The 13,736-nt window shown below is 36.8% G+C and overlaps 1 protein-coding gene across 25 annotated transcripts in view; it reads right to left on the bottom strand.

The window, feature by feature from the left end:
- The window catches only part of SENP6 (SUMO specific peptidase 6), a 146,870-nt gene that overhangs the window by 104,764 nt on the left and 28,370 nt on the right, over positions 1–13,736 (bottom strand). For 8 of the 25 annotated variants that reach the window (XM_004464255.4, XM_012527447.4, XM_012527448.4 and 5 more), the window contains exons 2-3: positions 2,570–2,663; positions 483–543 (exon numbers count right to left, since the gene is read on the bottom strand). The exons of 5 other annotated variants lie outside the window; for them this stretch is intronic. In XM_004464255.4, the coding sequence (XP_004464312.2) occupies positions 483–543; positions 2,570–2,663 (155 nt within the window). Of the gene's footprint in view, positions 1–482; positions 544–1,659; positions 1,770–2,569; positions 2,664–3,745; positions 3,786–13,736 lie in introns of those variants that run through there. 12 more of the 25 variants (XM_058307061.2, XM_071218560.1, XM_071218562.1 and 9 more) reach the window with 3 other exon arrangements.

The following is a 13,736-nucleotide window of genomic DNA, read 5'->3' as shown; positions in this document are numbered from 1 at the left end:
GTTCTTGCTTTTTCTCCCGTGCTCTTCTTGCCTTCTTTCCCACTGCCTGGAACAACGTGCAAGTAAAACCTGGGCATTTGTAATCTGTAATGGGGAATTGTAGTCTGTAAATTGGCCCTCTTCATCTCTTTCAAACCTTTTCTCTCTACCTGGGACCCATGATCTGTTGTTTTCCCCCATTTCTCTTCTCTCCCTTCCTTAATAAATTACTGACCTAACTAAAAAAAAAAAAAAGCAATATCTGAATAAGTGTGTTCAATAAGCTATTGACTGTATAAGGGAATTGGGTGAGAATTTCTATTTTCTTTGTAATGCATAAAACATCTCTGGGAGGAATAAAAAGAAACTGGGAATACTGGCTCTCTCTCAGATGGGGCTACAACTAAAACATGTACAATTTCTCTAATGAGGGTAATAGCTTTTAGAATATAATATAAAACAACAATAATCACCACCAAAAGAAACTGAAATATAACACTTGCCTTTTTTCCTTTTGAGGGTTCAGAGTCCTCATCTTCATCTACACTGAGTAGATTTGCCCCACTACATAGAAAATAAGGGGAAAAAACCTTAAGTAACAATTATAAGCCAAACATTAATCTTAGAAAAAATTTTTCCTCTAAGTTCACCTAACGCAGGAATCAGGAAACTTTCTGTACAGGGACAGACAGTAAATATTTTAGGCTTTATTTAGATAATTTAAATATTTACAGCTCATATGGTCTCTGTAACAACTACTCAACTATGCTATTACAGTATGAAAGCAGACATAGACTATAAATGTGGTTGTGTTACAATAAAATTTTATTAACAAAAAAGGGTGGTGGGCCACATTTGGACCATGGGCCATTTGTTTGCTGACCCCTGCCTTAAACAAACACATAATTTTTGTTTTTTAACTATGGATATTACACATGCTCGCTAATTTTTCCTTTCTTCCTTGGATTGGCAATTAGGGGAGATGAACAAAGAAAATGGAGAAGAAAGAAACTGGTAAAGAAAGAAAACCTGAGCTAATGGAAAAAAAACAAAAACTAATTCTGGTAGCATTGCCATAGCAGCTATACCTCCATTACTCTTGGAAGTATCAGCCCCTCACTGATAATCACTGACCTGAGATCTTAAAAGATCAGACTAATACATGTACTAAGAGTTCAATGTTAATTTTGACATGTCCAAAAAGATGGAGCCCCTGAGGATCCACTTGTCATTATGAACCAGAGTAAAATTTGTAAGTGAAACATACAACAGCTAGCACTAAAAAAGACATTTTTATATAACCATAGCAATTCTTCCAGAAAACAAAGTCAAATACATTGTTCTGATGACAACTCTGTACCCATTTATAGTGAAATTCCAATATTTATAAAAATATAAAATGTTTTGTTTCATTACTGTTTATATACATTCCAACTTTTTAATAATAAAAATTCTCTCCACTTTTATAAAAGTTTAAAACGTGGTAAGTACACTTTCTATTCAGCTTAACTTCTGATTTAATTTCAGTTTTTTAAAACTACACATACTATATAGTATACTATATATGGTATATATAGCATACTATAAATGCCTGTACCAAAAAAAAAAACTTTTCAAAACAAAACAAAAACAAAAAGAAATGAAAGGCCATAAAATACTGTTTGTAAATGAGAAACTTACCAGTCAAAGCTGCCCTTAAATAAAACTTGACTTCAGATAACATCTCACAGGTGAAGGCACATAAAGTGGTAATGATGAAAGGAGCTGTTGACCAGACAGAAGTGAAGCACCTAAAATATTTAGCCAATATAATCTACATGACTTCTGTGTGAAAATTTCTAAAAAAATATTTATTTATAATTTTGATAGAACTTTGCTTGTATTATTTGTGTCCCTGATATTTTTTCCTTTGGTCAGTGGAAAACCAGTTATTCAATAATCAAGAAACAATAGCAATGTTGGAATTTGTAATACAAATCTCATGATACACAAAAAGTTCTATTGAAACTATTACTTAAAATTTTTACACAGCAGTCGTTTCAAGTACATTAACAAAGGGTAAAGAACACTTTGCTTAACTTCTGCCTGGGTAGATACCTATGTTTCTCTTTTATAGTGTCTCTGCTTTCTCTGGTGGAAATGTGTTCTAAGAAGTATTTCAAGTGGGAAGAGTCACGATTGGGTAAGAAAGTTACCCCAGGACTTAAACTATTGTATAAAATAAGGACCTAATCAGGGTTCATTTATTCACTATAAATGGTAGCTTTTCAAACTGCTACCTGAAGAAAATGCCTTAGGAAAAAAAAAGAATTACCTTATAATTTCAAATATTCTGTAGTGTATTCAACTTTAAAACATAAGGCTACATGTATTACATGAACATATTTATACATTTCAAAAGATGGAGAAACAAAATGGCAAATGTTTACCAAAGAATTGCCTTTTCTTTCCTTAATGCTACTGTAAAAGAATTAACTGTTTTCTTAAGTGGAGAATACCAAACTCTTTAAAACTGTTTCATGAATCATAAATTGCTTTTCTAATGAAAACTTTCATTCTCACAAAATAGCTGAGGAAAAAAAATCCTTACTCTTTATCTGTATCTCCTTCACTTTCTTCTCCATGATCAAAGCTCCAATTATTTTTAAAACCTCCATCTCTCTTAGACTCTGATCTAGCCAAAGCTGAAATAAAAACAAACTGAAATAAGTATTAATTAATACAGCTACTCAATATAAAATCAATTTGAGCATTTCCCAGGCTCTTTGGTTATTCTATATTTTCTTCCAACTTGCTTGTCTTTTGACTATTCTTATCAACATCTTAATTCCCTTAAAAAGAAAAAACATTAAAAAAAATTTTTTTGGCTAATTTACATTCATCCATGTGTCTGTGTATGTGTTACCTACAAAAAGTTCAAATTATTAAGCGTCAATAATAAAAAATGAAGGGGCATGCAAATATATATGATATACATAAAATCTCCAAATCTCAAACTTTGATCACTGATTCTGGAAATCAGTTCCTTTTTAGTACCTGTTAAGTTTCCTTACTTTATTTATGGAACTACATTCAGAACACTAGCCTTTCCCTTATCTCGGTTAGCTAGTTCTGCCCCTCAACAGAAGAAAATGAGGTTTTCAGTGTTGGCAATACTGCAAATTTGATGAAAAAATTCTCCAGAATGAGAACATCATTATCTGTTGATTTATTTTTTTCTTTGTTTATTTTTTCATTTTTCTTATTATTTTTTTCCTGCCTTTTTTTAAAGTGGATTTTAAAAAATATAGTCTTTTTTTTTTTTTAAGATTTATTTTTATTTATTTCTCTCCTGTTCCGCACCCCGACCCCGGTGTCTGCTCTGTGTCCATTTCCTGTGAGTTCTTCTGCATCCGCTTGCAATGTCAGCGGCACTGGGAAACTGTGTCTCTTTTTGTTGCGTCATCTTGCTGCGTCAGCTCTCTGTGTGTGTGGAGCCACTCCTGGGCAGGCCGCATTTTTTTCACGTGGGGTGGCTCTCCTTGAGGGGTGCACTCCTTGCACGTGGGGCACCCCTACATGAGGGTACCCCTGCATGGCAAGGCAATCCTTGTGCGTGGCAGCACTGCGCGTGGGCCAGCTCACCACACAGGTCAGGAGGCCATATGGACCCACCATATGGTAGGCAGATGCTCTATCAGTTGAACCACGTCTGCTTTCCCCTGCCATTTTTCTGTTCATTCTTAATAAAAAAATTTTAATAAATTCAAGCACTTGAGGCACCCACCTCTCACATAGGAGGTCCCGGGTACAGTTCCCAGTGCCTCCTAAAGAAGACAAACAGACAAAAAGCAAAAACAATGAGCAAAAACAAAACGAGGATAAACAGTAAGATGGAGGTAGACTAAGGAGCTCCTAGAGACATCTCATGCTACAGGGAAATTGTTAATAACCCAGAATTATCTAAAGCACCTGTTTTAGGGCTCCAGGAGACCAGAAGATCATCCTACAAAATCTTTGAAAGAATGGAAGGAGGAGACTGCTCATCTGCAGAGAAGATTCTTAAGTAGAGCACTCCAAGCCCCAGAGGCCAGTGGCCATCCTCCACTGGAGGCACAAGCCACCTCAGGAGCTATTCTACCGCTAGAATTAGAAGCTCCACTTCCTAAAAATGGGGAAGAGATGGTTGGGCACCAACTCCAACTACTCATTAGCACATTCAGTGGACTAACGTATAATCCAAAGAACAGTTAAAAGTCTGAACCGGTCCAAGTCAGAAAGAAGCAGGTAGCTGCTATCTTAACTCTACGCCTGGCATGAGGGGAAGTGGGGCAGACTGAAATTACAATGCTGGTAGGGACCAGCTTCTTTCCATGTAGATCAAATTGCAGCTTTAGAAAGCCCCAGCCCCACCTCTGGCAGGGAGGAAGCTAGGGGGAACTGCGCCTCTCCAGAAAAATACAAGCCATGCTGCAGAGGCTGGAGAACATCCTACTTGTGCAGCACAAGCCACCTCAGGAGCTATTCTGTGGCTGGAGTTGGAAGCTCCATTTCCCAAAAACAGGGGAGGAAGAGATAGTTGGCCACCAATTTCAGCTACTGATTTGTAAATTCGGCTAAAGTATAACTCTTACAACAGCTAAAGTTTAAACCTGTCCAAGTTGGAAAAAGGCCAGTAACTGTTATTTTGACTCCGCCCTCAGCATGAGGGGAAGCTGAAAGCCGGGCTGCCTGAAAATCACAGTGACAGTAGGGACTGGCTTTTTTCCACCCAGATCGGACTCCCAGGCATGGTAGAAAGATGCAAGAAGCTTCATCAGTCTCTCTGGGCAACTACAGTCTAGGCCTGCAGAAGAGAGTGGTACAATATATTTAAGACACTGCAAGGGAAAACTTCCAGTCAAGAACCTTGTATCTCGCAAGACTGTCTTTCAAAAATGAGGGTGAGTTCAGAATAGTCACAGATAAACAGAAACACAGTTTGTAACCAAGAGACCACATTTGCAAGAAATACTAAAGGGTATGCTAGAGCCTGAAAAGACAGGAGAGAGGGGCCTGGAAGAAAATCTAGAAATGAAGATTTTGTCAATGAAAGTAACTAAAAGTGTCAAAAGAGTGGTGAAAATAAAATATGACATATAAAAACCAATAATAAACTTAACCAATGATGTAAAGCACTTGTATTCAGAAAACTACAACTCAATGTTAAAAGAAATTTAAAAAGATGTAAATAATTGGAAGAACATTCCATGCTCATGGATTGGAAGACTCCACCAGCATTTTTCAAATAAATGGAAAACATGATTATAAAATTTATTTGGAAGGGTAAAGGGACCCGAATAGCCAGAAACATGTTACAAAGGAAGAGCAAAGTTGGAGGACTCTTGCTTCTGGACTTTTAATCGTATTACCTAGCTACAATGGTAAAGGCAGCATAGTACTGGCATAAACATAGACACACAGACCAATGGGACCAAAGTGATGATTTAGAAACAGACCCTATAATCAAGTGATTTTTTTACAAGTCTGTCAAATCCACCCAGCTCGGGCAGAACAGTCCATTCAACAAATGGTGCTGAGAACTGGATATCCATAGCCAAAAGAAGGAAAGAGGACCTCTATCTCAAACCTTATACAAAAATTAACTCAAAATAGATCAAAAACCCAAATATAAAAGAACCTAGAAAATATAGGAAAATAGCTTCAAGACCTAGTGGTAGGTGGTGGATTCTTAAAGGAGATAAGAGTAGGACTGAGATGGACTACTGATGTTTAATATATGTAGATGTTTTAATTAACCTTACTGTAAAATGTGGAGATGTAGAGTTGATGGTAACACATTATAGTGAGTAACAGCTGGTTTATAAATGAGAATATGGCTGAAAATAGTAGTCTAGAGATGTAAATGCCAATTTACAGAAACCCAGAGGTGGATGAGAGTTGTGGTTGATGTTAGAGATGCAAGAGTGTCCTTTGTGAGCTACAGCAAATGTACATCACTATTACAGGGTGGTGTGAATGTGGAGAAGCATGGGAAAAATACAACTGGAGTGGCCTATGGACTGTGGTTAACAGTAATAATGTAACATTCATGCATCTATGCCTAAGATGTACTGTGTTGATAATGGAGTAGTATGAAAAAAGTGTGCCAAATGTACGCTATGGACCTGGTAATAATCTGATGATATTATCTCATAATTTGTAACAAATGTTTCACCATGGTGTGATGTGTTGATGGAGGGGTGTTATATGAGAATTCTGCACATGTACATGACTGTTTTGTAAGTTTACAACTTTTATCCTAAATATATATATATATAAAAATAATAAGGTGGGGTGGGGGGGAAATACACCAAATATAAGATAAGGACTATAATTAGTATTAAGATTTTGACAATATTCTTTCATAATTTATAACAAATATCTCATGACAATGCAAGGTGTTGGTGGAAGGCTGATGTATGGGGACCCTGGATGATGTTATGCATATCTGATCTGTAAGTTTAGAACTTTTGCTACACACTTATTATTTATGTATGTTCATATATAAATGATATAAAAATAATAAAGATGAGTGGATTGAGGGAAAAATACTTTAGTTGGTAGTAGTATTTTGAGGATGTTCTTTAATCACATTTAGTTAAAAATGTTTTTTTAACAACAATGTAAGGTGTTGGTGGTGGGGTGAGGTATAGGAACCCTGTATGATGTTATATATGTTTGTTCGTAAGTTCACAACTATTACTACATGCTTATTGTTTATGCATGTTCATACGTGAGTGACATGCTTCAATAAATTAAAGAAAAAACAAAAAACAAAAACCGAGCAGGGATCTAAGTGCCCTCCTCCCACATGAGAAGTCTCAGGTTCAGTTCCCAGTGCCTCCTAAATAAAAAGAAAAACAGACAACAAGCAAAAACAATAAGCAGACAATGAGCAAAAAAGAGCAAGGAGATGAGGGAGCCACTGGAGGGGTGGGGGGAATTACGACAAACCAACAGTCCAACAGGGTGAGTTAAGTAAAAAGGAAACTATGTACTGTAGGAATAATTACAATAACTTGTCCAAGGCTCTACGTTTTGGGTTGAATTAAAAATAAGAAAAATATATCCACCCTAACCATAATCCCAAAATTAGTTAGATTTAGGGCAGGAGTTTTCACATCCTACATTCTTACATGGTCCAGAAATGTCCACAATTATCCTGAAGTAACAGAAGCAAACAAAAACCCTCTCTAGAAAATTTAAAGGTAAATTCTAGCCTCAAAACAAAACTTTCAAAGAACGTGAGTTCACAATCAAAAATGTTTTGCAACAGGAGGAAACGAGTCATCATGAGGAAATCTGAAACTACATTTATACTAGAGTTGAACAAATAAGTACATAGATAATAGAGACAAGGACTCTCACTGTCTGAGAAGGAAATTACAAATAACCAAGAAGTAAACCTAGAATGAACCCTTGTGTTGCTAGATTAGGTTCAGAGATATAACTATGAATTCATGTTGAATACACAGACAGACAGAAAACAGAAACAAACATAGATATGTTTATATACATAAGTCTAGGAAAGTCTAGAAGCAGTGACTTCTCAGTAGTAATGAGCACACCTACAACCATATCTTGGTTTCTAAATACCATACTCCAATAAAAGGTGATAGGGCCCCTAGGATAAATGGCTAATTCTAGAACTGAAACAGGGGAAACAGAAGATGAGGTTCGAGTATGCTGTAACATCAGAAGGCAAGAAGGGAATACTTCCAGAAAGATTGCAAAATAGAATTCTGACATGGGACTCTCCTCTACCAGAAAAATAGCTAGAGGACAGGAAGAAACTGGACAATGCCCAGAAGAGAGAGCAGCACAGGAAAAAAGAAAAATCTCCATGTAAATACCATGAGTAGAAGTTGCAGTTGCAGCTGCTGGAGCCCTTCCCTCCACCCTCCAAGTAGACAGCTTTCAATTCTCCCTCTCAGGCCATCAGCTACAAAGGGAGCCACAGGGTGTACCTCCCCATCAAACAGGAGAGAGAGGGACACAGCCTAAGGCTGATTAGCTTTTGATCAACAAATTTGGTTTGTCGTGTCCCACAGTCTTTCCAAGCCAGGAGGGACTAAGCCATTGTTTGCCCTGGGAACCTGCACTAGATTAAAGAGATGCGACCCTCTCCATCACCCTCCCTACTGACCAGGACTGGTTGTTGAGGATGCAGAGGGGAGTGGAATTATTTTCCGCCCATCAAAAGCGAGGAGGCTGCCAGGAAACAGCCTCTGAGAAAGTGTGACTTGCAAGGCTCTGTATAGCCCCCAGGCAAAATCCTTTGTCACTAGTAGTAGTAGATGTTGCAGGAAACACACTCCCACCAGGTTTTGAACTGAAAGGGCTGCCTTTAAAGAGCACCATCAGCTGACCAACCAAGGAAGTGCATGTGAGGAATTTAAATAAGAAAAGACTTTTTCTGGCCTTTACACCTTCCTTTCTCAAGGCCCTTGGGCAGGAATCTGCAACCCATTACTGGGCCCAGAGTCCAAATTTGAGCAACTAATAAGGACAATCCTAAAGACTTAGAACAAATTGAACCAAGAATCAAAGAACGGCAGTAACTCACAGCTTCCTGCCACTAAATCCCAAAGAAAGAGTGAGAAATTGAGCACAAGAGTAACCTCACTATCATAATCAAATACCTAGACAGTGGTAAAAAATTATAAGCCATACTAAGAAAATGGAAGAAATGGCCTAAGCAAAGGAATATATCAAAGCCCCAGATGAAACACAGGATTTGAGATGACTTATCAATGAGAATCATACAAATTTTCAAAATCAAATTAAGAGTTGAAAGACAATATGGCTAAAAGAGATAAAGCACATCAAGACGACAATGGGTGAGCATAAAGAAAATTTTGAAAACCTGAAAAATGACAGAACTCATGGGAATGAAAGACATGACAGATAAAAAACACACTAGAGGCAGACTAAATAACAAAAGAAAGAATAAGTGATATAGAAGAGAGAAGAGTTGAAATTGAACTACAAGAAGAACAGAGAGAGAAAAGAATGGAAAAAAATTGAGCAGGGTCTCAGGGAATTCAATGATAACACAAAGCCCAACAAACATCTCATGGGAATTCCAGAGCAGAAAAGAAAGGAAAAGGGGCAGAAAGAGTATCTGAGGAAATAATGGCTGAAAATTTCCTATCCCTCAAAATAGAAATGAATTTACATGTCCAAGAAGTGCAGCAGACCTCAATTAGAATAAATCAGAATACACCTACTCCAATGACAGAATGTCATACTACTGAGAATGTCAAATATCAAAAAGAAAAAGAAAATTCTGGGAGCAGCAAGGGAGAAGCAAACTATCACACACAAGGGATGCCTGGTAAGAGTGCAGATTTCTCAGCAGAAACCATGGAGGTAAGAAGACAGTGGTATGGTACTGAAAGAGAAAAACTGCCAGTCTAGAATTCTTTATCAAGCAAAATTGTCCTTCACATATGAAGGTGAGTTGAAAATATTAAAAAATGGACAGGGGCCTAGCATAAGCTCTAATAATATATATTGTAGAATTACAATACAGTGAGTTGAACCTGAATTCCAACATTCACTAATTGTTTAACCTTATTCAAGATATTTAAATGTTCCATACCTGTTTCCCAATCCATAAAATATGAATAGTAGCAGCTACCTAATCATAAGGCTGAGTATTGAAAGAATTAATACATATAATTCTCTTATAACTGTGTATGGGAAATAGAAGGGCTCAATATACATTAGCTAGTGGTAGTCAATGGTAGAAGTAGTAATACTGCTATCATTGAAAGAATGAGGAAAAACTCCACAATTCTTTTAGTTTCCTTCTAGAAGCAATACTTGTTCAGTGTGTATCTGATCAGGAAGTCAGGGGACAAGTTGAATGTCAAAAAGAATATGTAAGAGATGTAGTTTCTGATGGTGTGAGTTACAAAGGTTATTATAATTAAGATCTGTGCATGGGAAGCAGACTTGGCCCAGTGTTAGGGTGTCCGTCTACCATATGGGAGGTCCGCGGTTCAAACCCTGGGCCTCCTTGACCCGTGTGCAGCTGGCCCATGCGCAGTGCTGATGAGCGCAAGGAGTGCCCTGCCACACAGGGGTGTCCCTGCATAGGGGAGGCCCACGAGCAAGGAGTGCGCCCCGTAAGGAGAGGCACCCAGCGCAAAAGAAAGTACAGCCTGTCTAAGAATGGCGCTGCCCACACAGAGAGCTGACACAACAAGATGACGCAACCAAAAGAAACAGATTCCCATGCTGCTGACAACAACAGAAGCGGACAAAGAAGAAGACACAGCAAATAGACACAGAGAACATGCAACTGGGGGGGGAGGGGAAGGGAAGAGAAATAAATCTTAAAAAAAAAAATCTGTGCATTTCACCCTATGTAAATTACATGTTATTTTTAAAGGTAAAAAAAATTGTTTATATACTATTAAAAAACAAACAGAAACTGCGGGATTTAATAAAAAAAGAACCACCTCTGCAGAAGTATTAAAGGTAGCCAAACAACCCAAAATAAAAAAATAGGAAAAAGAGACTTGCAGTAGAGTATAGAAGGCAAGATGATCAGAAAGCATAACTACAAGAGTAAAAACATAGATGAAAATAAGATATGATGTATGAAAACCAAAGAATAAAATGGTTAAAGTAAATAATGCCTTTACAGTAATACCACTGAATGAGAATGGATTAAAATCCCCAATCAAAAGATAAAGGCTGGCAGGACGGATTAAAAAACATGGCCCATCCATATGCTGCCTGGAAGAGACTCATCTTAGACCCAGGGATACAAACAGGCTGAAAGTGATAAGGTTGGAAAAAGATACTCCATGAAAACAGTAACCAAAAAGGAGCAGGGGTAGCTATACTAATATTGGACAGATTTTAAAAGCAAAAAAGTTATGAGAGATATAGAAGACCATTATATATAAAAGGACAATCCATGAGGAAGATATAAAGTCATAAATATCTATGCACCTAAACAGGGTGCCCCAAAATACATGGGGCAAAGTCTGGCAAATCTGAAGGAATGAGGAGACATCTCTTCAATACAATAATTGGTGAAGATTTCAACACACAAACACACACATCATTAGACAGAACTAGTCAGAAGATCAACAAGGAAACGGAGAACTTGAACAACAAGCTAGACCTAACAGACATATACAAAATGCTGCATCGCAAATCAGCAGGTTATACATTCTTCTCAAGTGTTTTTGGATCTTTCTCCAGGATAGACCATGTTAAGTAACAAGGCAGGTCTCAATAAATATAAAAAGAGTGAAATTGTACAAAGCATCTTCTTAGATCATAATGGAATGAAAATTGGAAATCAATAATAGACAGGAAAAGGGAAAATTTGCAAATGTGTGGAGGCTAAACAACACATAATTAGTTGCTCAAAGAAGAAATTCTAAGTGAAATTAGTAAATATAATGAGACAAATGAGTATTTGTCACTGCCTCTATAAGAAATACAAAAACTTAACACATAAATCACATTGAAAGAGAATGAATCAATCATCAAAAATCTCCCAATGAAGAAATATCCAGGACCAGATGGCTTCACAGGTGAATTCAACCCAGGATTTACAGAAGAATTAACACCAATTCTGTTTAAACTCTTCCAAAAAATTGAAGAGGAGGGAAAATTACCCAACATATTTTATGAAGACAACATCACCCTAATACCACAGCCAAATAAAGACACTACAAGAAAAGAAAATTAGAGACCAGTCTCTCTAATGAAAATAGATGCAAAACTTCTCAACAAACTACTTGCAAATAGAATCCAATGGCATAATGTAAAAATTATACACCGTGACCAAGTGTGATTTACTCCTGGTATGCACAGTGGTGCAACATAAGAAAATCAATTAATGTAATAGACCACATTAACAAAATGAAGAGAAAAAAACAACATATGATCATCTCAATCGATGCAGAAAAGGCACTGGACAAAATCCAGTATCCTTTATGGATAAAAATACTTTGAAAGGTGAAAGAGAAATTTCTTAATATGATAAAAGGCATAGTTGAAAAAAGCCACAGCCAACATCATACTCAATGGGGAAAGGTTGAAAGCTTTCCCTCTAAGATCAGGAATAAAACAAGGATGCCCACTGTCACCATTGCTATTCAATATCATGCTAAAGCTCTAACTTAGAACAATTAGACAAGGGGGAAAAAAGGCATCCAAACAGGAAAATAGGAAGTAAAACTGTCAATATTCACATATGATATGATCTTATATTTAGAAAATTCTGAAATGTCTACCACAAAGTTACTTGAATAAACAAGTCCAGCAAAGTGTCGGGATAAAAGATCAACAAGCAAAAATCAGTAATGTTCTATATACTAGTAGAGGAGAAAATCAGAAAAATTCAATTTACAATATTAACAAAAAGAATCAAACACATAGGAATCAATTTAACCAAAGTAGTACAGGACCTATAGTCAGAAAACTACAAAACAATGCTAAAAGAAATCAAAGAACACTTAATGGAAAGACATACAGTGTTCATGGAGTGGAAGAGAAAATATTGTGAAGATGTCAATGCTACTCAAACTAATTTACAATTTCAATGTAATATCCATTAAAATTCCAACAGCCTATTTTACAGAAATAAAAAAGGCAATTACCAAATTCATTTGGAAGGGAAAGTACACCTAAATAGCCAAAAGCATTCTAAAAAAGAAAAGCAATGTGGGAGGACTTTCACTTCCTAATCTTGAAACATGCTACAACCCTACAGTGGTCAAAACAGCACGGTACTGACATAAAGATTGATACATTGGAACAGAATTGAGAGTCCAGAAATAAATCCTCACCTCTACAGCCAATTGGTTTTTGACAAACCTACCAAGTTCATGTTAAAAAGATGGACAAAAAGTCTCTTCAAGAAATGGTCCTGGGAGAACTGGATATCTAAAACCAAAAGAATGAAAGAGGACCCCTATCTCTCTCCCTATATAAAAATCAATTCAGAATGGATCAAAGATGTAAATATAAAAGCCAGGACCATAAAACTACTAGAAGAAAATCTAGGGAAACATCTTCAAGACCTTGTAGTAGGTGGTGGTTTCTTGGATCTTACCCCCAAAGGACGTGGGACAAAAGAAACAATACGTAAATGGGACCTACTCAAAATTAAACACTTTTGCACATCACGGGACTTTGTAAAAATGGTGAAAAGCAGCTGACTCAATGTGAGAAAATACTGGGAAATCCCAAGTCTGACAAGGGTGTAAGGTCCATGATATATAAAGAGTGCTACAATTCAAAAAAGCACAAAAATGACCCAATTAAAAACTGGGAAAAGACTTGAATAGGCATTTGTCCAAAGAAGAAATACAAATGGAAAAAAAAAAACAAGAAAAAAAATGTCAACATCACTAGCGATTAGGGAAATTCAAATCAAAGCTACAATGAGATATAATTTCACACCTATTAGAATGGTCACTATTAAAAAGACAGAAAACTACACATGCTGGAGACGATGCGGAGAGATAGAAAGGTTTATTCACTATTGGTGGGAATGCAGAACACTACAGCCACTGTGAAGGACTGTTTTCCTAAAAAAACTAAATATAGATCTGTCACATGACTCGACAATACCACTACTAGGTATGTACCCAGAAGAACCACATGTGGCGACACAGACAATACCTAAACACCGATGTTCAGAGTGGTTTTAGTCACAATTGCCAAAAGATGGAAACAGCTCAGGTATCCATCAACTGATG

The sequence above is a fragment of the Dasypus novemcinctus genome, chromosome 11, assembly GCF_030445035.2.
Source record: "Dasypus novemcinctus isolate mDasNov1 chromosome 11, mDasNov1.1.hap2, whole genome shotgun sequence".
Classification (NCBI taxonomy): Eukaryota; Metazoa; Chordata; class Mammalia; order Cingulata; family Dasypodidae; genus Dasypus; species Dasypus novemcinctus.
This window is presented reverse-complemented; position numbering and strand designations above follow the sequence as displayed.